This window comes from Chlamydotis macqueenii, chromosome 5, assembly GCF_036417535.1.
Source record: "Chlamydotis macqueenii isolate bChlMac1 chromosome 5, bChlMac1.mat, whole genome shotgun sequence".
Taxonomy (NCBI): Eukaryota; Metazoa; Chordata; class Aves; order Otidiformes; family Otididae; genus Chlamydotis; species Chlamydotis macqueenii.
This window is the reverse complement of record NC_141560.1, coordinates 2,739,931-2,763,014: the sequence shown is the minus strand read 5'-3', so window position 1 is coordinate 2,763,014 and position 23,084 is coordinate 2,739,931. Positions and strand designations below refer to the sequence as shown.

Sequence of the window (23,084 nt, the reverse complement as noted above, 5' to 3'; positions counted from 1 at the left end):
AGGGCTTCAGAATAGAAATGGTGGGAATTTTTTCTTTCAGCACTATTTTTATAAATGCAGAACACTTTGAAGGATTTTCTGCTGCTCAGATATACCTTGGCTTAAGAATGTCCTAAGTTTTTCTACCCTTTGCCATAAATATACAGAAAAAAAAGTGAATATTGGAATGAAAGGTTGCTGCTGTTAGGCCTGGATTGTGCAGCTCAGGGAATAGAGTTGTATGTTCCTGGAACTTTATTGAACTCACTGAGGCTCTTGTATTGTTGCAGCTGTCTCCTTTTGTGTCATCGGTTACAAAACGAGGGCTTTAATGGAGCACGCTTCACTGTGCAGTCTAGAGGGAGAAAGTGCTTTCGTGTGGCTGTGACCCATTACAGCTTTGTAGAGTATTCATTTTACATCAATCCATATGTCTAGGATTTTCAGCCTAAACCAAAATGAAGTTCCCAGCTAATATTCTATGTGTGTGTCATGGAAATAAACAAAAAAAATCTATATTTACAAAATAATTGCCTGAGGGGTTTTCAATTCTTATTAGATGCAGCAGTCGCCCTTTGTTCAACATTGAGTTAATTCATTAATTATTAAATTTGGTTTATGATTAATGTATTTTTTAAAACCGATGGATAAAGATGATAGTATGACTAAATAAAACTGAGTAGTCCCTTAATAGCTCTCAGGATTGTTACTACCTTGAGTCTAGATTTAAACTTTAGATGTGAAGCTGAGAAATTCCATGTTCTTTCTCCAGTTCCCAGCTGATCAAACTCTTCAGCACACAGGACAGTTTGAGATAGCACTGGTGGTTCTGCACACCAGCTCCATAGTTTCCTGTTTCTGAGTCATGAAATTATAAAATTACCCTGTGTATATATGAATTAATAACTTTAATTGGGCCTGCATATGCTCCACAAATTACTGTGCAAAACTACGTGATACAGACAGCTTTCTGAGAAAACCAGCAACTCTGAGTTGTGGTTACGGGTATCGCATGAAACACGAAATCCTGTGTATTGTATTTTAAATAGAGCTGGCATTTTAAAGCTGTGGCTAATAAAGCATTGTTGTGCTTTCAGTATAACAGTTATTTAATTTAAAAACACAGAGCTAGGTCTAAATAGCAGTAACGGGTTCCCTCAAAATGTTACTGTTCTGTAGGTCGGTACATGCAGACCCTTCCAGAACAGGGAAAGCAGAATTCAGTTTTGTGTGGCGAGTTGTTGGTGAGATTGCGCTGCAGCAGGCATCCGAGATCCACGAGTGAAGGCGCTTAGCTCTGCTCCTCAGCTGTTTTTAGCTGTTAAGAGAAAACACGAGAGCTGTGATCTCTAAACTTTATCATGCAGGTATTTACATAACAGCCTGGAGTTAATGGAGCTATTTGTGCATAATATACTTAAGTCAAGATCAAGGTCTCAAATCTTAAATTATAAAGGTTTTATAAATAGAAAAAACCTTCAAGAAAACACTGCAAACCAGTCGAGTCTGAGCACAAAAGGCATGTGTTATTTGAAGTTGGAGGACAGCTGAATGCCACGTTACGTCCGTTTTGCGGGCGATCTCCTGGTGGAATCTCAAGGAAAGTTCATTTCGGTGAACCAGCCCGGAGCTTTCGGCTGTTGTCCAAGAGGAAAGGTCACCGTGTGTTTACCTGGCACAGACAGCTGACGCGGAAAGTGGAGCGTTAAGTGGCCACGTGCAAATATTTAAAAGCTGCCTCTAAGGAGACCGAAGGGCTCCTTTGAAATCTCGGAGGGGCTGCAGCGGGAACCCCGGAGGACTTCATGGAAAGCAGGACCGGGGTCTTGCACGTGTTTAGCTGGGGGCTGCTGAAGTGATGAGGGACTGCTGCCCGGAGCAGTTTGTTCTGTTGTGGGGGTCATCTCGCCAGCTGTTGAAATGTGAATCTAATAAACGTGACCTGAAGTTGGATACAGTTTCCCACGGCAGTGCGGGCTGTAAACCGCAGCCGCTGTGACTGGCTGTGCCGCGGAGAAGATGCTCCTGTGTGGGCTTGGGGAGTCCGCAGTGTTACAGCCGGCCTTCCTCATGAATCACAGCCCTCCTAGTTGGAAGATACTGCACTTGTTTTTCATTTCTGCCACAAACGTGGTCTCATGTAAGGCAAGTTATGCTCTCTGATGGAACAGGAACAATACCGACTTGTTTTTTTTTTTTCATTTAGACTGTAAACTGTTTAGTACTTCCTGATGTTGTTTATATTTTGGGCTCCCGGTCTCAGTTGAAGTTTCTTGCTGCTCTTGTGATGTAAAGATCACAGAGTGGAGTTGCTTTAGGAGATTTGAAGGAGTTCTTCATGCTTAGGGAGGGGAGGTTGTTTGGGATTACTGAAAAGAGTGAAGCTGAGTTGGGTAAGAAGGAGAGAACAGTTAGGAAAATGTCCTGCAAACACTGAGGAGGAGGATAATTGTCTATACTGCAGGGGAAGTAATTTCCCATTTTGGTTTTTTAAACTTCTCTGATTACTGCGGTTAATCTAAGTGCACTCCTTATGTTTGGACAGGAGCGCGTTCAAAAGACATTTCCTCATCCCATAGACAAGTGGGCGATTGCTGATGCGCAGTCTGCGATAGAGAAACGAAGAAGAAGAAACCCTCTCCTGCTACCTGTGGACAAAATACATCCTTTATTAAAGGTACTAAACCAACGACGTGGTGGCTGCTGCTTCTGCCAGTCGCACACCCAGCTGTATTACTGCCCTCCGGCAATACCTTTAAAGTATTTCTTTAATTTGTATCAAATTAGGTGAGTTTCTCATGTTGGCTGAAAGAGTAAAGAGTCGCCATAGAACAGGATGAGTTTGTTGTAGCGTGTAATAAATGTAAATCCCTAAATTCATCATGTTCTAGACGTTAGCATGTTAATCTATTACTCTACTCTGAAAGTTAGTTTTTGACAGGCATAAAACTCAAACTCGGATAACTTAGCTAGCTCAGTAGCACTGTTTTGATGCCTTTATTTGTTTCAAAATGCTGCAGAAGCCAAAACTGAAGAAGAGAGAACAAGTAGATCCTGTTCCCTGTATACTGTCAACTAAGATGTGTATCAGTGTCCTTTCAGTTGCTGTTGAATGTCACTGATGCCTTGGTTTTAAAATCGAAATACAGACTGTATTGTTGGGGGGTTTTGAGGAGGAGAGTGGCCACCTCAGTTTTTGGATGTTTTGTCACTTACAGTGAGCATAGAGCTGCTTGCTTACGGTCAGGTTCTAGTGCCACACAGCAAACATGCATTAATACTGTGCCACTCTAGAGATTTTTATTTTTTTTTTAAATTATAAAACAGTACTCTGATTTTTAGATCAGTGTTTAATCACTTGAGATTCAAGCTAATCCAAACACTGCTCTTTTTTGGTATTTCTTTTTTTCTATAGATTTTGCTTTTCGTTCATAGCTTAAAAATGCTCTTCCCCAGTGGTGGCATTGTTGCACCAGAGTTTCCAGCTGGATTGAGAAAATATTATTTAAACATAAGCAGAAATCAAAGCACTTTTTTCAGGTGTAGTCACTGTGTTGTTACGTACTGTGTCTCAGTTTGTGATGGTTAATGAGAGAGGAAGAGATGTTAAGAAAGAAAACAGCATTAAATAAGCTCTTCCTTGACAACACTGGCTTTCTTTCGTGAAGTCTGGTTTAGAAGTCTGTGGATGCAGGCACAGAATCTGATTTTCAGAAGGTGCATCAAAATACGATGAGAACAAGACTGCCTTGTTCACATGCATGAACTTCCCTGTACTTACCCTGCCAGTCCTGTCAGAAATGGCCATGTGGTGCACGCTCTGCACAACGCAGAGCATGTATCCCAAGAAGAACATGCAACGTTCATTCTGTTTATTTTCTGTTCAGACTTTAATTATTAGAGTTTAACTATTTTATGTCATGGAAGGATGCGGATAGCTTAGTTGTTCAGCCACATGTAAAGGATGGACTCAGATGGATGGCGGTGCATAACCGCTCAAACGTACAGTCTGTAGTTTCATGAAAGACAACTTTTTCCATCAAGAACAATTCAAAATGGAGCATCTTCTTTTCTGAAGAGTCTAGATTAGGGCCAGAGTCCTGCAAAAGCATAGCTACAGACTAAAATTTAAGTACAAGCGTGGTTCAAGTCCCTTCCTTGAAGGAACTCTATTTTTAGGACTCTCATTTTTAGAGGAAGGATTATTGAAAGTTCTGTAGCTTTTAATCTGTCAGTATATGGCAAAATAGCACAAAGAAGTATTTGCAAGCATTTCCTTTGAGGCAGCTGATAAAATTTCCACTTCATGTCCTTTGCCCTGCCCATTACATTACTGTAAAATATCAACACAGCCAAGAGCAATTTCAGTAGAAAACTTGGTGTGTTAATTGTAATTCCGAATGAATTTCTGGAATAAATAGGATTTTTTTCTCTTGGTTTCAATTTGCAGGAGGTCCTAGGTTACAAGGTAGATTACCATGTCTCTCTGTATATTGTGGCTGTCTTGGAATACATCTCTGCTGACATTCTAAAGCTGGCTGGAAACTATGTTTTCAATATAAGACACTTTGAGATCTCCCAGCAGGACATTAAAGTATCAATGTGTGCTGATAAGGTAAGGAGTTGGGGTTAAAAATAGTCTTCTGGACACATGCCAGGGTAGATACTAGAGGTGGGAGTTTTGTTATTGCTGTTAGGGTTGGTTTTTTTTGTTGTTGTTGTTTAGACAACATATCCAAAGTAGGGTAGGAGGGTGGACTGGTCTTACTCACAGGCAGAAGCTTCTCTCCTTATTCATGCCAGACCTGTCGCGGTAAAGACTTAAGTTTAAGTTAAGCATGTTAAGTTGTGGGACAGCGGTGGTACTTTCAAAATGTTTTAAGGACTGAAAATGATGTTGTCCTGTATTTCTCAGCTGTGTTACTGTCATCCTGATGTCACTTTGTCATGACAGCTCTTTCCTTCTTTATAATACGGAAGAGACATTTAGTTTTCATCCTCATAACAATGAGAAACATTTTTGTTTAATTTTATCTTTATCAGGAGGGTTTTGTCAAAGGCTTATGCAAGATGCCTTGTTTTCAAAGTTGGTTCTGCATGAATTGTAACTTGTTTTCTAGGTCGTACTAACTTAGAAAGGGGAAAATGGCTTTGGCAACTGATGCAGCCTTCTGCTGCCAAAGTTTAAATATTACTCCCTTGTGAAAGTGATCACAGAAAGTATTGTATTAAAAACTCAAAGGATTTCTCTGAACACATTGAAATAGCTGAGCTTGAGCCAAGCGTAAATCAGACTTGCATGTAATTTTAAAAATGTCTTTGCTAGGTTTTGATGGATATGTTTGATCAGGATGACATCGGTTTGGTTTCTCTCTGTGACGACGAGCCCTCTTCTTCTGGGGAACTCAACTACTATGACCTAGTGAGAAACGAAATTGCGGAAGAAAGGCAATATCTGCGGGAGCTGAATCTGATAATAAAAGTATTTCGAGAAGCTTTCCTATCAAACAGAAAATTGTTCACACCTAATGTAAGTCCTTTAATAGCTTAGCGGTGTGTCATGCTGTTTGCTCCATTAGCAGCCATAACGTATCAATTTTACATTAACTGCATTGAAGGTAAAATTAAATTTGATTTATTGTGTGTCAGTGCATAGTGAGTGTTGACTGTATATGAAATAAAACGGAGGAATTGCCATTAAGAGTATGAAGAGTGCTGCTCTTTAAAGAGTGAAGTGAAAGGGTGAAGCTTAATGGACGCGATTCCCTGTCGGACACCAGCAATAGCTGGAGTCCTTTGGTCGTGGAGGTAATAGTTACACTTTTGCTTAACACAAAAATTAACGCTTATCTGCCTGCATCCACAGTGAATGCTTGAATTGACGTTTGAAGTCCACCCCAGGGCACCTCTGTCTGCAGAAGCTACAAGTAAAACAGCCCTTGGCTCTGGATTTGCTAGCGTGTGATGTGAAGGGAATCTCTATTTGATAAATGACTGAAATGTCTGATCGAAATTGCGCATGTGGCAAGTTCTGGTTTTGAGATCCTGGAGTCTAAAAAAGGAAGCACAGCTTTTGTAAGAGAAGAGTAATAATGAGAGATTAGTGAATCCTTGGTGGGAGGAAGGAGAAGGAGACCAGGCCAGCAGAACCTGAACTGGGATTTGTAGGTGGAACCAGCAGGTTAAAGAGAGAAGCAGCAGGAGACATTCTTGTTACAGCTGGATGTGGAGGTTCCTCAGTAGCTGATAGGATATCGGAGAGTTGTGGGGACAGAATTCAAACGAAGACGATGGGAGAAGGGAGACGTATTTTGGAGCTGTTACATGGGAAAGGGTATGAGAAATTTCGAGACTGCGTGTTCCCACAAAGAGCTTGCCATGGTCTTGGCGCTGGCAGGGGGTCAAGTAAGCTCTGCAGCGTTCGGTTGGGGCAGAGAAGGCTTCTGAGAAGTGTGTTTCAGAGGGGTCAGAAGAAGAATGCGGGTCACTGGAAGGGGCTGCCTAGTTGGGTGTGTTTGCAGTGTGTGGATTTGAAAAACCTAGAAGAAGAATTTGGAACAGGAAGCTGCCAGTTCCTCCTCCGTACCCAGGTAGCATCTGCTAAAGTAGCCACGTAGCTGCTTGAGTGTTACCTGTGGTTTAGAAGATCTGACCTTGGAGCTGCTTTAGATTGCCTCTTTCCTGTTGTGTCCTGAGAGACAAGAATCGGCAGAGGGGAAAACAACAGCTGTGAATCGTGGCTGAAAAGACCAGGAATTTCTGTCCAAAGCACTGAGCAGCCTGTACTGGGGCTGCTGCGCCGGCCTGGGAAAGATGGTGTGCTTGCTTTCGCTGGGATGAGAATTGTGCAAGGCTGGATGTGCCCAGGCAAGCCTGCAGGGCTGGGAAGACCATGTAATTTAGCTTTCTTCCTAGCTTTTTCTTGGCCCCTCGCCATTTACCTCTCGGTTCAGGCTTCATGAAAAATGCTCCGATATTTACATAAGCAAAATAAATTATTCTAAACGCTACTGAGGTACACTTTATGTTTGCAGGATATCGACGTGATATTTAGCAACATTTCAGATATTCATGAGCTGACAGTGAAGCTTTTAGGATTGATTGAGGACACTGTTGAAATGACTGATGAAAGCAGTCCTCATCCTCTCGCTGGCAGCTGCTTTGAGGATCTTGCAGAGGTACAGTGTTTTGTTGTGATTTTTTTTTTTTTAATTTGTTTTATTTTCTCGGTAAACTTTTGGTCATGACTCTGATGTTTCTGATAAATTTGCAGCTGTATAAATTCCTTTTTAAAAAGCTCTGAACTTGCCTACCTGTTCTTTAGTAGCTAAGCTCTACCATTGGACGTAGATCTGCAGGATGAGTGACTTGCGTTACTCTGGGCAGTGGGCTAACTCGAACAAAATGTGTTCTTAATTCGGGCACATACGTTGTAGATGTCTGGAATGGGAAGCGTCTCTGCGAAGCAGTAACTCTGGGAAGGAATGAAGTACCAAAACAGACGTACAACTGAACAGAAGCTCACTGTTCAGTGTCGTAGCAAAAGTGCTCTTGATACCCGTTGATCTATAAAATAGATACTAAAGGGAAGACACCACACATAGATTTTGTGTGCTCGTACTGGAACGTTATTAAGTTATTTTGTCACTTGTTTGGGTTTTTTTAAAAGGGCATTGGAAGGACTGCTAAACAGAATCACAAAAGTTTTTGAGAAACTGCTTTGCAGTGAGATAGAGCTCAGTTTAGTCAAAATGGGATGGGTATATACGTGCCTTCATGAGCTGAAAATAGAGTACAAAATGACTGGAGTTCAGCAGAGGGATGGACAGCAAAAAAAAAAAAAGCAGTGTCTGAGAGACAAGAGGACAGCTTAGAAATACACCACACCTTTAGTCCGGGGAGCTAGCTCTTGGAACAAATGGCCAAGGTAGCTGGGGACTTTTTGCTGGCTCTGGACGTGTTTAAATTGAGTTTACTTTTTCTTGGGATGTGTATGAGCCCAGTTTTCTGAACCAAAACATAAGAGTAATCATGTAAACCATGTGGACTGTATCACAAAGGAAGTCAAAAGAGATGTTCTGGCCTGAGGGAGAGAATCTCTCAGATGAATCACATGGTAAATGTGAAGTTTATCCTTTTTATCTTAAAATTTAATGTTTATAAAGAAAATTACAACCAATAACACCTCCATTTCACTTTTATGTATGCTCAGGTTTTAAAATCTGAGGACTGAATGAGCACACCAGTACTATTAGGAAAAGTTACATTTTTGTGGGCGTGAAGAATATGCATCTTTCAGTTTCAAAACAGAGGGAGGTAGATTTAGATTGGATATTAGGAAAAAAATTTTTACAATGAAGGTTGTAGAACAGTGGCCCAGGTTGCCCAGGGAGGCGGTGGATGCCCCAACGCTGGAAACATTCCAGGCCAGGTTGGCCGGGGCTCTGAGCAACCTGATCCGGTTGGAGATGTCCCTGCTCCTGGCAGGGGATTGGACTGGATGGGCTTTGAAGGTCCCTTCCAACCCAAACCATCCTGTGATTCTGTGATTCAGCCCATGTGCCACTCAGGAATATACCATAAAGAGAAAAGTTCTGCTGGTGTTCCTACAACAAGCCACTCACGACGTATCAGTAGGAAAGTCCAGTTGACTAGGTCTTAGCTCTTAAGATGGTAAAGCGTAATTGCTTATATAATGATAAGGGGAAGCATTTGAACAATGAATTAAAGCAAGTAGCTATTGTATTAAAATATTTTAAAGACTTAAAATTTGAAGTAGTACAGCACTATCCTGGAAAACATACATACCTCAGTTTATTGCAAAAGCTACTCTTGGGTATCCTGTGCTTTAAGGGAAACAAATCCTTTTCAATGGGTAAAAATCTCACTTGATTTTCATTAACTGAAAAACTTAAATAGGAGATGGAGAACAGATTATTCTTCAGACCTTTTTATGCAGGTAGTAAGTTTGAATTTAATAATTCAGTTAATATGGAGCAAGACCTACTTAATAACTAGGCTGTTCCTTTGATCACCTCACACGTTGAGATCATCTTTTTCGTGAGTATTTGCGAAAGGGATCGTTAAAGGGAGACAGGAAAGTGAAGTGTTTATTTGCTCTGCCTATCTTTCTGCCAGGCTTGTTCGCTCAGTGTTTCCATTATAAAGGTCCTTCAGCTTGTTTAGAAGGATAATTAAAAGCAAACAACTCCTGCAAGCTGGAATCTTCCTGCTTTGTCTGTTTTTCTGCATCAGTTCTCTGGAAGGTTTAAACATAAATATTGTCGTGGTTTTGAGATAAGAAAGTAGGGGGAAAATGAAACATTTTTTTCCTTGTGTAGAGGAAATTCAAAAACTTGGTGCCTGACATATATGAGTGGGGCATAGATTTTTTTTTAATATGCTGGTAAAAAATTTTACTTGATGGTAACTTACGGTGATGCTCAGCTAGTAGCAGGAGAACCTCAGACCTGAGGCCAGGGTGTCTTTGTGCCTACTTGGAAGTGGTCTTCAGAAGGCAGCTCATAAAGCAAGGTTATGATCAGGAGACTGTAAATTTGTTGTGCTGCTATTTGCATTTCCATAGGAGAAGTTTTAGGTATCCACAAACCAAAAAAAAAAGGTGGAAACCACTGCATTACAGCAAAAGGGACTGAAACGTACAGACATCAGTCCAGAGCTGTGTGTTGTGTTAGGGTCACTTCTGTGGGCATCCAGGTAATGCCTCCATATTTCAGTAACTTTTGCAACATTGCAAGTGTAAAAACCCTTTTTTAAAAAAAAAAAAAACCACAAATTAGTCTTTTGGGGAAGATAGTTAATGCAGTTTGTTTCAATCCTGTGTTCGAAAAACAAAACCAAAACCTCAAAATACCGGTTGAAGTCTGAGTGGAAGAAACTGAAAACACTCCTGAAATGCAGTCAAAAGTTGAAAAAGAAGCCAGCACGGAATAAATCTGTATTGGGCTGGCTGCCCCAGCAGATGTGCCTGCAAGGGGACATTGTGAGGAGCATCTCTCTGTTCCTGCTCACTGGGTGCAGCTGGACCTGCCCCATGGCTGCCTTGCTGCTGCTGCTGCAGGGCTTTCTGTTCGTTTTTTCTTGGCTAGCAGGGCAAAGAGCAACTGTGTATGAAGTCTTATTGTCTCCTGTCTTTAATTTGGAGCGGGTAAAAGAAAAGAAAAGCATTATCTTCTACGCTCGCAGGTAGCGGGCAGGCGTGGAGTTAAAAAAAAAAAAACAACCAACAGGCTGTGAGCTGGATTCAGATTCTGCTTAAGAAAACCAGCCAGTTCAGTTAGAAAATGTCTCATCATTTCTCTTCAGCTGCTTCCACCGAAGTGCCAAACCTTCCCCCTCCCAGATACAATCTAATGCGAATGGACAGCGATGATTAGAACTTCAGGAGGAGAGCTGAGAGTGATGATTTGAGTTTGCGTGTGAAAAGAGTGCACTCTGTGCCTCCCCTCCCCACAAAGGGTTCAATTGCAGCTGCCCCATGAGTAAGGTAGGAAATCCCCTGGACCCTCTGCAAGTGGAAGCCTTGAGATGTTCAAATGAGCCTGGCTGGTATTTGGTGCTCCCAAATTCTGCAGCGAGTATTCACACAAGCACTTCTGCATTAAGGTGGAAAGAGGTATGTGCTTATCCCGGGCACGGTGCCGTTAGCACCGGATAACCCGGTGATTCAGGAGTGATTCAGCCCCGTGAATCTGCAGAGGCTCAGGAGCAGCCTGGCAGCCTTCGGAGCAGGTGATCTACAGGCAGCCGTAAACAATTCCTGCAGAGATTCCTGTACAGTCAGGTTTTCATCCCATCCTGCTGCAGTTGATATTGCAGAATCACAACCAGATACCCCGGCCAGAGTCGTGATTTTTGCTCCTGCAACCCTTGGTGCCATTAGAGGACTTCCCTTTGGCCTCTTGCAGACTAGCAGCTTTGTCCCAGAGTGAGGTATTTTCCCAGCCTTGCAGCACGGCCAGAAAAGCGTGCAGAAAGTCCAGTACTTACTCCTGACCATTCCTTACATGGTGTACCCCAAAATGGTGGTGGTACCACAATGCCTCCTTGTGACAGACTCCAAAGTTCATCCAAAACATCGCTTTACCTGCGCTTCCTTCCTTACTGACGGACAGGAGGTAAATTGCCGTTCTTTGTGAAATGCGGGTGGACTGCAAGCAAGAACTTCTCGTGACTCCCACTGCTTCAGTGAAACAAAGTTTGTGTTAGCGATAAGTAACGGTGAGATTGAGGAATGGTGAGAAAATGTTGCGCGCAGTTAAAATTTGGAAGTGAAAAAGGTTTGTGGTTTACTGAGTATTTGTTTTGCAAAATTGATCTTTTCTTGGAAAGTTCCACTCGTGTATCAGCTTATTAAAGGCATTAATTGTACCAGTTGGGACAGAAATATCTTGCGTCCTGCATGTATGTATATAATCCTCTGGTTTTATTTAGGAGCAAGCCTTTGATCCGTATGAAACCTTGTCCCAGGATATTCTCTCTCCGCAATTTCATGAGCATTTTAATAACTTAATGGCAAAACCTGCTGTTGCTCTCCACTTTCAGGTGAGTGCAAATGAGAAATACTGAGTTGCTTTAGTTCTCATGTTTCAAAGGTTTGGATTTTGTCTGTAACTCTTTACTTTCTACCAAGGAAGAAATCCTCTAGATTCTGACCTTTCTTCAGTGGAAGATATTTGGACTCTGCCTTTTCTTGTAAAAAGTGGGCACAGTCTGACTCGTCCCTGAGTCTTTTGCAGCTTTTTTTTTTTCCTCACATCAGACTCTCTTGCTTAAGGTGAGGATAGGAGGATGACCTCTCATACCTCCCACTTCTGTTTCTATTTTGCCTTTTTATGCCAAACACAGGCACCCGGGCATGATATTTTCACTTTCTTCCTGACATGTCCCAGGCCCCCTTGTTTGGCGTTGAGGCTGGGACTGACCGTTTTTCTTGAATCATTTCTTTAATAATACTATTCAGCAAGATAATCTGTGATTTTTAATTTTTTTTTTATTACTTCCTTCTGCCAACATGGCAGATCTAGTAAAGACTACTGCTCAGAAGGCTGAGCTTGTGTTCAGAAATGCACTTAGAGAAGCTGCTGAGCAAGTGTTCAGTCAGTGGTGCTCCCAGCTAAACCCATTATAGCAGAGTTTAGTTTGTAGGATTTGCTGGGGCCCGGGTCTCTGCAAGCCGAGATTCCTCTGAGCCGTTCCTTCAGGGTGAGTGTTTCCTCTTCAGCTCTGAACGCTTGGTAAGCTGGATCATGTTGCTCTTAAATATTACTTGCTGAATGAAGTAAGACCCTTTACCCCCCTCTCTAGCAAATTTAAAGCCCAAAGCCCTATTCCAAATTAAATTGGTAATCCTCCTTGCCGTAGGATTTGGGCTTTCCTAGGGATACTCCTCCACACTTCTCCAAGCTGTGGAGTGAAGGCAGGTATCGGGTAATTCGGTTCCTGCTCAATAGTTATGTTGGTGTGGAAGATGGCAGGGATTTCACCATCCTTCGGAAGACCTCTCCTCATCGTACTGTCTGAATTACTGTCTTAGTTAACTGGTGGGAATAGGAAAGGATTTCTAATTCATTTCCTAAGTCATTTCTCATTTTTTGAAGGAGAGGAGATATTAATATTAATTTATTCAGTGCTTGCTGAGACCTCCGTATTTCTGTGGTATATTGGATGTAAATTGAAGCACAGCATACATAATTGGTAGGAGAGGACTTTAGAGGGAAGTTGGTGACAAGTTTATTAGACTTCGCTGAGTTTATGAGTGAGCATGCATCAAAATCCACCCGAAGCTGTTGATGGAAAAGGGTGCTTGCAGTGCTGGAAGAGAGTGTTTACAGGTTCTGTTTGCTTGATGTCAGAACGTTTCTTTGTCTCTGAGTCTCACTGTCTCATGAGACAAAAATGTTTTTGCATAATTTATTGTCTTCCTTACTACTAGGTGTAAGCTTTGAGTAATGTAGATCGGAGGGGACACACTGCATATGTCTAGCACAGCTGTCTCGCTCAAAGCAGTCCTAACTTCAGGGCCTTGTCCAGTCCCGTTTTGATTATTTCGATGTAAGTAACCCTGTGTATTTTTCCTTTTCAGTCTACCGCTGAAGGGTTTAAAGAAGCTGTACGATATGTCCTCCCACGACTCATGCTTATCCCGGTCTATCATTGTTTGCACTACTTTGAGTTACTACAGGTAAATGAAGCCACATTCTTGTTTCCTGCTAAAAACATTTCTTCATGTGGAGAATCTGAGCGTTTAAATAGGCGATTAGAAGTGAAAACATTAATTTGACACCAGTTGGTCTATGCCTGAAAAGTAAAATAATGGAAAAAAGTCTTCAAAAGCATCTGTTGCTCTGATACGAACATTTGAGGTAGCTCTGTCTTTTATTAAACAAACCTTTATTGAACTTGAGTTCCAATATAAGTTAACTAATATGAGTTTAAAATGTAATAGGCAAATCTAATTTCTTCTTTCCCTGAGTTCTGAATTTTTTTGTCTGTTCAGAAAAAGCCAGGCGTAATTCAGATCACTGTTCTCAGTCTCAGGCCACACTCCAATTACGGCTCAGCTCATCTTATTTTAGGGTCTGGGGAGACACTTTCTTTTGACAGAGTCGTAATAATCCGTTCTTTAACGTTCAACCATTTGTCCTGAGTCCTAAATGGAACAGATACAGCAAAAAAAAAACCCCATTTTTTCATTGCCTACCACACTTTCTCCATACTGAGGAGGAGTTAAAGTAAGCACTATTATTTTCTTACTTTCTATCTTCTGAGAAATGACATTGATGAAATGTCAGGCTTTATGGAATTCTGATTTAGATGATTAAGTTATCCCTGTAGGACATATTTGAGGAGTCTTAACCATACAAGTTGTTTAGCTTGGCATCTAGTCCGTCTTTAAGAGCAATTCTGCCTATGGAGGCATTGCTTATTTTAGAACAGCCTCTCTTGCTTTGACCACAGATCACTTGCCCGTATTTTATTCTGATGTGGCGCTCGCAAGGTGGTTCCCATCAGTAGATATTTCCCTTGGGTCTGACAGCTAAAAGCCAAAAAGTAACTGAGCGTTTATCTTTTTGCTTACAAGCAAATGTTTTTGCTGTGAGTTAGGAGGAGGAGAGGCCAGCAGTCAGCAGTTTAACAAATCTGAGATCTATAATAACCATTCTTGAATAAGAAAAAGTAGTGTTGCTGTAGAAAGTGCAGCATCTTGAAGAATACTGAGATCAGAGCTTCTTAAAGTAGCTGAGGGTAATGTAAAAAATGTTTCTGTGTGCCGCATTGTGTTGGGAAAGTTTGTAATGCTCGTAAGGGCAAGTGAATTATTAACTAGCGGGGATATAGTTAAATTAAACAGGGGAAATACCCTGTGGCTATAGCTGACATTTTGTTAATAGCAACAGAAATTACACTTTTAAGTTCTCAGTGTAAAAAGTGGTACGGACGTGTTACGTAGCCTTCCTTTGTATTTCGAAGGATTTACTTGTATGAGGGAAGAAAAGGAAACTTTGTAGCACAGAACTTATATCTACCACAATATAAAATTTTCTTAAAACATTCTCAAGCCAAAAAATAGCAATTGTTGTAAGACCAGGTCTGTAGTTAATACCTGGCACATATTTCTTTTTTTTTTCTGTTTTTCTTTCTTTCTTTTTTTTTTAAGTTCAGCCTTGTTTTTATTATGTCTGCTGTGGTTTTTCATATACCCTGATCTAGATAAGTAAAAATAAGGGTGATTTTTTTTTTTTGGGCCCTGAACCACGCATCTCCTATGTTTGGATTACCAGTATCTCGTAGAAAGGTTTCAATCCAAGTGGTCTCAATAAATTTTAAATCTATAAACATTTCTGTTGATAATTTAGAAAAAAAGTTAACAAAGCTTAAAAGCAACCAACCCAAAAGGACATCTTCCAAAAGAAAATAAACTGATCCAAGAACTAAAGCGTGAAAGCCAAGGCATGGCGCGGTTCTGCCAGGCTCGCTGTGAAGCGAGCACTTGGTAAATCCATCTCTTCCTAAATAGCGTAAGTTCCCTTTCCGGACGGGTCCGTTGCATACGATAATTCTCTGGAACTTGTTAAAGTGTTCTTCTTTCGCGTCTAAAGGACGTAATAGGATTCGTGACCTGTATTATGCTGAAGGTCAGGCTAATTAATGACCCATTGTGCCTTAGAGCTGGGAAACGGAGCGCATCAGTATGAAATTAAAAAATGAAATCATACACCGTAGCACTGGGAGAATCTCAACATTTAACTGATCTTACAGGCTGCGTAGTTTGTCTGCTTTGTAGGGAAACATTAACATATAGGTCTTAGTGAGCAGAGCTTTGTATGTTTTCAAAACTTAAGATTAAATGCTTTGCATGCAAACTTCATAGTTTTTTCTTCAGTGACAGGAAAGGGTGGTTACTATTTATGTTTGAAACCATGGCACAGAGAAGACAGTTTGGTTTTGATAGCCTGTCGTAAATCTGTGGTGCTGCAAGGGTTTTCTGTCTCTTGGGGACTCTGAGCTCGTAACTCCGGTTAATATTGACAGGATCAGGTTATACATGCACATTCTTCAAAGTGCCTCGTGTCTTCGAAGAATAAGTCTGGCAGGTAGTGCAAAAACATTTAGTTGTTTCTTTTATTTGTTTTTAGCCTGGATGATACAGCAGGATGCCGCATGAAATGTAATATTGTATGATGTCTTTTTTTAACTAGATAATTTTAGTAGTGAAAACGATGAAATACGACCTTTATCCACAAATACAAGATTTCTGAACAGAGTTAGAATTCAGCTGCAGAGGCTGGCACTTGGCTGTCTTGAGTCTTTCTAGCTTTGCGAGCAGAGGTCTTAAATATTGCTCTGTAATAAATAATGATAAATACAGAATCTTTTGTTGTGATCACTTTAGTTGGAGGTTTGATATTTGAATTTTATATTGTTGTCCTGGTTTCAGGCTAAACCATCCCAGTTGGCTTTTGAAAGCATCCTGAAAACAGGATGATTTTGAAAACTTCTCTGAAAACAGAGAAACTAAGTTTGAGACTGTTGCTCCTGATGAAAGTTATCAAAAACCCCTACTGAATTGGGAGGTGAATAAAATAATGGATGATTTATAGACGTGCGGAACTCTTCTCCTTGGTGCAAAAACCTGTTTGTGCAGCCTCTGATGCAGGATCTCCCTAAGCAAGAGGCACACGGGTTGGGTGTTGTTTAGAGACCCCCCATGTTGCATTTGTTTGTTTGTCTGCTTTTCCTTAGCAGCCGCAGAGAGCTCCCCAGGAAATAGCCTTTGAACACCTTGAGTCAGAGGGCAGACACTGATGTCACAATAATGCTGACTGCTTCTTCAAGCGTTGACAGAAAATGAACCCGCCGTAGGTTGTTGCTGGCTGATGACTGCAAAGGTTGAAGGAAGTTACACTAAAGAAATAAAACTGGCTTGTAGGGAAAAAAAATAGTGGTAGAGATCAAAAGTTGATAGAACTTGCAAACAGGTAACTCAATATATTCTTATTGTGACATCTTTAATTGATAATCAGGCTCTGCTTGACATTTCCAAGCATGAACGCCCTAATGCTGGCGGTGTAGAGGAGAGCTTAGTGTTTCATCAGACTTTCAAGCTCTGGATATGTTTTCGTAAAGTGACTGTTGATACCAGCATTCCAGGAAGCATTATTCATTGGAGGCAGTGCAAAGAACTCCAGGAGTCATATAATCCAGCCAAATCCCGAGCAAGGTGCCATTTAGGTCTGTCCTTAAAGCCCTGAAGGTAAGCAGAGGTCTGCTCAAGTCCGCGTTCAAGCCCAAGGAGACTTACCTCTGCTGACTGTAGAGTGTATCCATCCTTCTCGCGTGACTTGCAGGCAGAAGATGATCCCCAGTTCTTCCATGTGACTCGCTGTGTTGTTACCAGGCAATCCAAAACATGTGAAATTTGCCTTTTGATCTTTTCTGCTGTTACCTAATCATTGACAGCTGCTGACTGACAGAGGAACCCTGGTCAGTATTCTGCAGGATCACCATTATATAATTTTTTTACATGAGCAGTGTTCTTCATTACTATTTTCTGACAGTTCCTGTACAATAAATTGAACAGTTAATATTCTCGGTTTGTCATCACTGGTATTCTAAGTATAGCTGGCATAAGCAGGACCTCCTTTTCCCTTTTCTAAAGATTGACATATTTTCTCTGTCTAGCAAGCACGTTATGCTTTTGCATCTGCTGTTTAGTCGGAAAGATGCTTGCTAAGAACTGGCGTTTGGGAAAGCAGATGTTAGTCCAGTGATTATGCGGAACGAGAAATGCTTCAGGTAATCTGCCTGGTCCTCAGGAATCTGTGCACTGAGGTGTAGAAGAGGATTAGATTATTTCCAAATGCATGTGTGATTTTTTTATTTTTTTTTTTTTTAGTACAAAAAAAGCAATACATGTTTCATGTCTGTTAAGTGCCAGACACAGCTCCCTTTGGAAAGGGGATGCAAGAAATTCTGCTCAAGATGCGCGAAGAGAAAGAGTATTTTGTCAGACTCTGTAGCTTTTCATACCGTATTTTATGTTCTTTGCATTTCTGTGGCCGATAGTAAGGAAAAGAAGGGTTTCCATGGAGGTAGAAATTTTTTCCCTTCCCTGTACTGTTCCTCAGCTCATAAACTTCCCAGAAATTTTTGGCCATGACACTTTCATTTCTCTAATACGCAAGATGGAGGTTATTTGGGCTTGTGAAAAACAAAAATTTTAGTCGCTTAAATTACATAAAGAGAGTGGACCAGTCTGGTCAAATCCTGTTCTCTCAATTACTTTTAGAGGAAGCTACATATCCTTGCTGAGGGAACGTAGTGGGGAAAGGAAAAGGAGGCTTCACTGCTGAGTGATTGTAAGACCTCTCTTAAAGTGTGCAGGTAAAACAGAGTTTATCCACAACTGTGTGGCGTATTGGCTTGGTTTTGCCCAGCAAGCTATTTGCTTGAATTTTCTTTTTAAAAAAAAATCAGAGTGTCCTTAACATGAAAGGGGTTAAAATGAAAATCTCTCTTCTTTATTATCAATAGTATTTTAGGAGAGATCACCTTAAAAAACTGAAAAGATGAACTCTGTGAATAAACTTTGCTCAAAGCATAGTGCTACCAAGTGTCTGGAGATGTGAAACCCTATTGAATTTCCAAATTCAAGAAGTTTCTGCCTAGTGGTAGAGATGAATCGAGTCTTTATGAAAAGGAAATAAGCTGCTTCTCACTGTCTTTACGTTTTACTATTAGCTGTCATTCTTGAATTTCAGACTTTTTTTTTTTACTATGTTACTTTGCACCGTGCAAAATTGACATTTCTTCTTGAAATAGTTGAGTTTGCTGAAGATGGCAGAATTTAGAGTGGTAAGAAGCAAAGAGAGAAGCTTGGTCATTCTGTCTCTTAAATTTGCTCTGAAATGTTGAGTTTGACTCACTGAAGGAATATTGCGCATAGTTACATAAGCCAGCGTTCAGTTCTTGGCTGTTTCAGACCTCCAAGCTATTTAATAAAAGCAGTTGTGAAACAGGACGTTGTTGAAGAGATATCAGGAAAAACAATATCTGACAATTAGCGTTGCGTCTCGGTAAATGGGTAAAGGGTTGTTTTTCTGAACTCCCTCCTGTTGAGTATCTGCTCATTTTTCCTGAATATCTGAGGAATGGTTTTTAGTTACACGCGTAGGTACTTCAGAGTGGGCTTCTGTTGATAACTCTCCTACTGACTTGAAGTGCACTGGCTTCACCGAGTACTGTAGATAACACTAAGTGTTTGTCAGCCTTCCTACTCTTCTATAGACTAGTGAAATCTGAAAGAAAAACGTTTATTCTGTCACAGCAATTGCAGGAATGCAGTGAAGACGAAGAGGATCGGGAGTGCTTGAAACAAGCCATTACCGCTCTTCTGAATCTGCAGTGCAGCATGGAGCGCATCTACAGCAAACACTCCCCGAGACGGCGGCCCGGGTAAGAATCCGCAGAGCCACCCTGCTTTCCCAGAGTTGGCAGACAGGGAGATAAATGATACAGAAGGAATTGTAATTGGTTTTTTTCCTTGTTAGATAATGTGTCTGTTTCCTCTTCAAGGCATATCTTTCTGCCAGTTTCCGTTGTAAATGGAGTAGCAGCCCAAAACCTTGTAAGATCAGTGCCAATATCTTATTCTTTCACTAGCCAAAGCAGTGCATGTGGTTTATTTGAAACTGTAAACTTGGTTAGGGCATATTTAGGGCAAATAACTAGTGATAGAATCCTAGAATCATGCAGTGGTTTGGGTGGGAAGGGAGCTTTAAAGCCCACCCAGTCCAACCAGATCAGGTTGCTCAGAGCCCCGGCCAACCTGGCCTGGAACATTTCGAGGGATGGGGCATCCACCGCCTCTCTGGGCAACCTGGGCCAGGGTTCTACCACCCTCAGCGTAAAAAAAAATTTCCTAATATCTAATCTAAATCTCCCTCCTTCTGTTTTAAAACCATTACCCCTCGTCCTATAACACCAGGCCCTGCTGAACAGTCTCTCCCCATCTTCCCTGCAGCCCCCTTGAGGTATTGGAAGGCTCTGAGGTCTCTCTGGAGCCTCCTCTTCTCCAGGCTGAGCAGCCCCAGCTCTCTCAGCCTGGCCTCACAGCAGAGCTGCTCCAGCCCTCTCAGCATCAACATAAACTGTTGATCTAAATAAACTGATAAACTGATATAAACTGTTGATTTAGTTGGGTTTCTTCTCTCTTGGGATGGTAAATGTGGAATGTGCCCCTCGTGACTTTTTCTTTTATTCATTCAAGGGAGCCAGTCTGTCGCTTCTACAACAGACAAATAAGAAGCAAGCACTTGGCCATCAAGAAAATGAATGAAATCCAGAAAAATATTGATGGCTGGGAAGGCAAAGATATTGGGCAGTGCTGTAATGAATTCATAATGGAAGGTGGCTTGACAAAAATAGGAGCCAAACATGAACGCCACATCTTTCTCTTTGATGGGTTAATGATCAGCTGTAAAACCAATCATGGTCAATCACGGCTTCCTGGCTACAGCACTGCGGAGTACAGGCTGAAGGAAAAAATCATCATGAGGAAAATACAGGTTATTGATAAAGATGACACATCTGAATACAAACATGCTTTTGAACTGGTGTCGAAAGATGAAAACAGCATACTGTTTGCTGCCAAGTCCGCCGAAGAGAAGAGTAATTGGATGGCCGCCCTGATTTCCCTCCAGTATCGCAGTACTCTGGATAGGATGCTCGATTCGGTGTTGCTGCAAGAAGAAAACGAGCAGCCGCTGAGGTTGCCCAGCCCAAACGTGTATCGTTTCGTAGTGGAAGACTCGGAGGATAACATCGTTTTTGAGGACAACTTGCAAAGCAGGAATGGCATTCCCATCATCAAAGGAGGAACAGTTGTGAAATTAATTGAAAGGTTAACGTACCATATGTATGCAGGTATCCTGTACCTCTGTTTTTATATATATGTGTTTTTTAAGGTCATGCTTGCTTGCGTGATGAAATTAATCCTTTAATCTTTTGTTTGTTTGGGTTTTTTCTGTGTGTAGTGAAATGTAAAGCAAGATTTGCAGGAAAAAAAAAAAAAAACAGTGTCTGTCATTAAATCAACTGGCTTTGCTGGCAAAGCTGTCTTCTCCTCCTCAAAAAAAAAATATTAATGGTCTAATAGGATCCACTAGCGTGTTTCCTGAGAGCACCATGGCTAAAGCAGTGGTGCTGTTACAGGCTCTGTGACTGTGGAGGAAGAAAAAAGGTTGGAGATTGTATTTATGATACTTCAACCTGCGGCTTTGTGAAGTCTCCCAGTAGAAAAGGACGCAAATCGGAATTGGCATTCTGCAGGCTTTCCTTCTCTCTATAAAGCCACAGAAATAAAACCTTTACATGAAGTGTTAATGTTGATGAAAATGTTAGATCTTGGGGTTTGGGTGAAAGGGGACGCAGTGGAGCTGACGTGAGGATGCTGGTGGAAGTGGTGTGCAATTTTTGTAAAACTTGTCAAATAGTAACAGTCTCCTTGGTGCTTTTTACAAAACTGCCTGGTATTTAAGTGAGTCTTTTTTGGAAAACTAAGCCTGGATAGTGTGGAGCTGTATGTTTTAAAAAAAAAAAAAAGTTAAAAAATAGCATTTTCCACCTTGAAGCTCAGTATTGATGCGACTAGTTGATGTGCAGGTAATCTGGAGTGGTGTTGTCTGTGAGTCCCGAGTCATCCGTTTCTAAATTGTGATGGGTTTTGGTGGCTTGTAAACTTGGCTCTTCTCCTGAATGAGCTGCTGCGTGTGAGTATTGGTTCCATAGCGTAGCTTTGGTTTTTGTAGCACAAGTTCTTGCCACTTCAGCCTTGGGAATGAAAGCGTTGCCTCTTGGGTTTCTGTCCGCTTTTTCCAAACAGCGTTTGGAGCCAAGACTAACAAAATCCCGTCCCTCAGCCTCCGGAGGGGCATTTTGATGACTAACAGCATGTGGAGGGACTCTGAGCAGATCGTGGTCACGCTTTTGGTTGTATTTAGGTCAAGATGGGTGGGGATTTTTTATAACTGTCAGTTCATTGTAGGTTTGCATTAGTTTCAGATTTCTTTGAAGCGGGCTTTCCGCCAGCACACAGGCTCTGCATTCACAGAGTGATCTCTGGCGTGTCAAAAGAAGTTCCCAGTTGATACCAGAATACCATGGGAGGTGGCAGGTGCAGAGTTAACAAACTCTAGAATTTAAATCGCAAGCCGCTGTTAGTGGCTTGTATTGTAAAAAGCACATTGCTTGTGTTTTCTGTTTTATTGAGAATGTATAATTTAAAAAATAATATAAAGGAAGCTACACAGGTCAGAGAGCAGAGTAGCAGCCCTCGTTTAAGGGAATTGCAGATCTTGTCTGCAGAGCAGAGATACTGCCTGCCTGTTCAGTGGTAAGGGGAAGATTTCCTTAAAAATGTCATAAATAGTACGGAAGAGAGAACGTAGATGCGATGTGGAAGCGGAACAGGGCAGTGCAGGGTGCAAACGCAGCAGCGTTGTCAGAGCATGAGAGCACTATTACTTTTAGCTCGCAAACGTTCCTGTATATGGATCTCTTAAAAACGTTGAGCCAGGCTCTGCAAGGGAGTTCAAGCCTTCTTAAAAGCAGTGTTTGTCTTAATCTTTTCTGAGCTCCTTGGAAGAAATTCGCTGCTCACGCGTTGAAGACTGCTGGTGTGAGCTACCTGCGCCTACTGCTGACAGATTGAAGTTTATTTACAGAACGGCAAGAAAAAGGAAATTCCCAGCAACCCAAAATCCCCACTCCTGAGTGAGCATATGTGCACGCGCTTCTCTCGGCCTGGTTTTCCTGTATTTCAGCGTTCGTTTGCTCCCAGGTGGCTCTGGAAGCTGCCACAGATCACAGAGCACAGCATCTTGCGGCTGTTACCCCTGTGAGGGGGTCTGCCACGGGGGTGTCAGGGTTAGGACCAGATGATGAGTGACCCTTCGTGGGCTCGCAGTGAAGTGATTTGCTTATCAGCGTGCTTATCCACGATCTAAGAATCTCCGTTACAAGCGAGTGGAATTAAAAGAGATTAAAGGAGCGATATTTTTCCTTTAATACTTTTAATATAGCAGAGTGGCCCCAATAAAAGACCTGGTAGGTTGCGGATGGGCACGTCTGCTGGTAACACACCTCCCGTAGCGGTGAGGAACGGCGGGAGGGAGGTGTGGCGGCTTGTGGAGATGCAGCGTCTTGAGCTGCTGCAGGTATTTGCTTCGTCAGGCCTCTGCTGCCTGTCGCGTTTTCCCCGCCGGCCGCTCTGCGGAGGGCAGCTGTGCGCTGCAGTGGTGTGGCTGGGGCAGGGGTGCGGTCCCCACTGCTGGAGATGTTTTAAGAACAGGTAAGACGAATGTTTTGTCAAGGTGAAATAGGTGTTTTTGATATCAAGAGAGCAGACAGCCCAGTTCTGCCGTATTTTCTTTGTCTTTATGGGACCATGGAGCAGCTGCGTATTCAGGGAGCGTAAGCCATTCCGCATGCCGAGACTGAGACAGAGTTTTTGAGAGAGCATAGGGCGTGCAGTTGAATATTTTTCCAGGGGAAATGTGTCAAAGAACTAAATGAAGATTTCA

General features: G+C 41.8%; 1 protein-coding gene across 1 annotated transcript in view; it reads left to right on the top strand.

The window, feature by feature from the left end:
• The window catches only part of SOS2 (SOS Ras/Rho guanine nucleotide exchange factor 2), a 51,023-nt gene that overhangs the window by 12,327 nt on the left and 15,612 nt on the right, over positions 1–23,084 (top strand). Inside the window, exons 3-10 of the mRNA XM_086748761.1 lie at positions 2,525–2,656; positions 4,430–4,594; positions 5,306–5,509; positions 7,014–7,157; positions 11,434–11,544; positions 13,085–13,183; positions 18,830–18,957; positions 19,772–20,427. Coding sequence (XP_086604887.1) covers positions 2,525–2,656; positions 4,430–4,594; positions 5,306–5,509; positions 7,014–7,157; positions 11,434–11,544; positions 13,085–13,183; positions 18,830–18,957; positions 19,772–20,427 — 1,639 coding nt within the window. The remainder of the gene's footprint in view (positions 1–2,524; positions 2,657–4,429; positions 4,595–5,305; positions 5,510–7,013; positions 7,158–11,433; positions 11,545–13,084; positions 13,184–18,829; positions 18,958–19,771; positions 20,428–23,084) is intronic.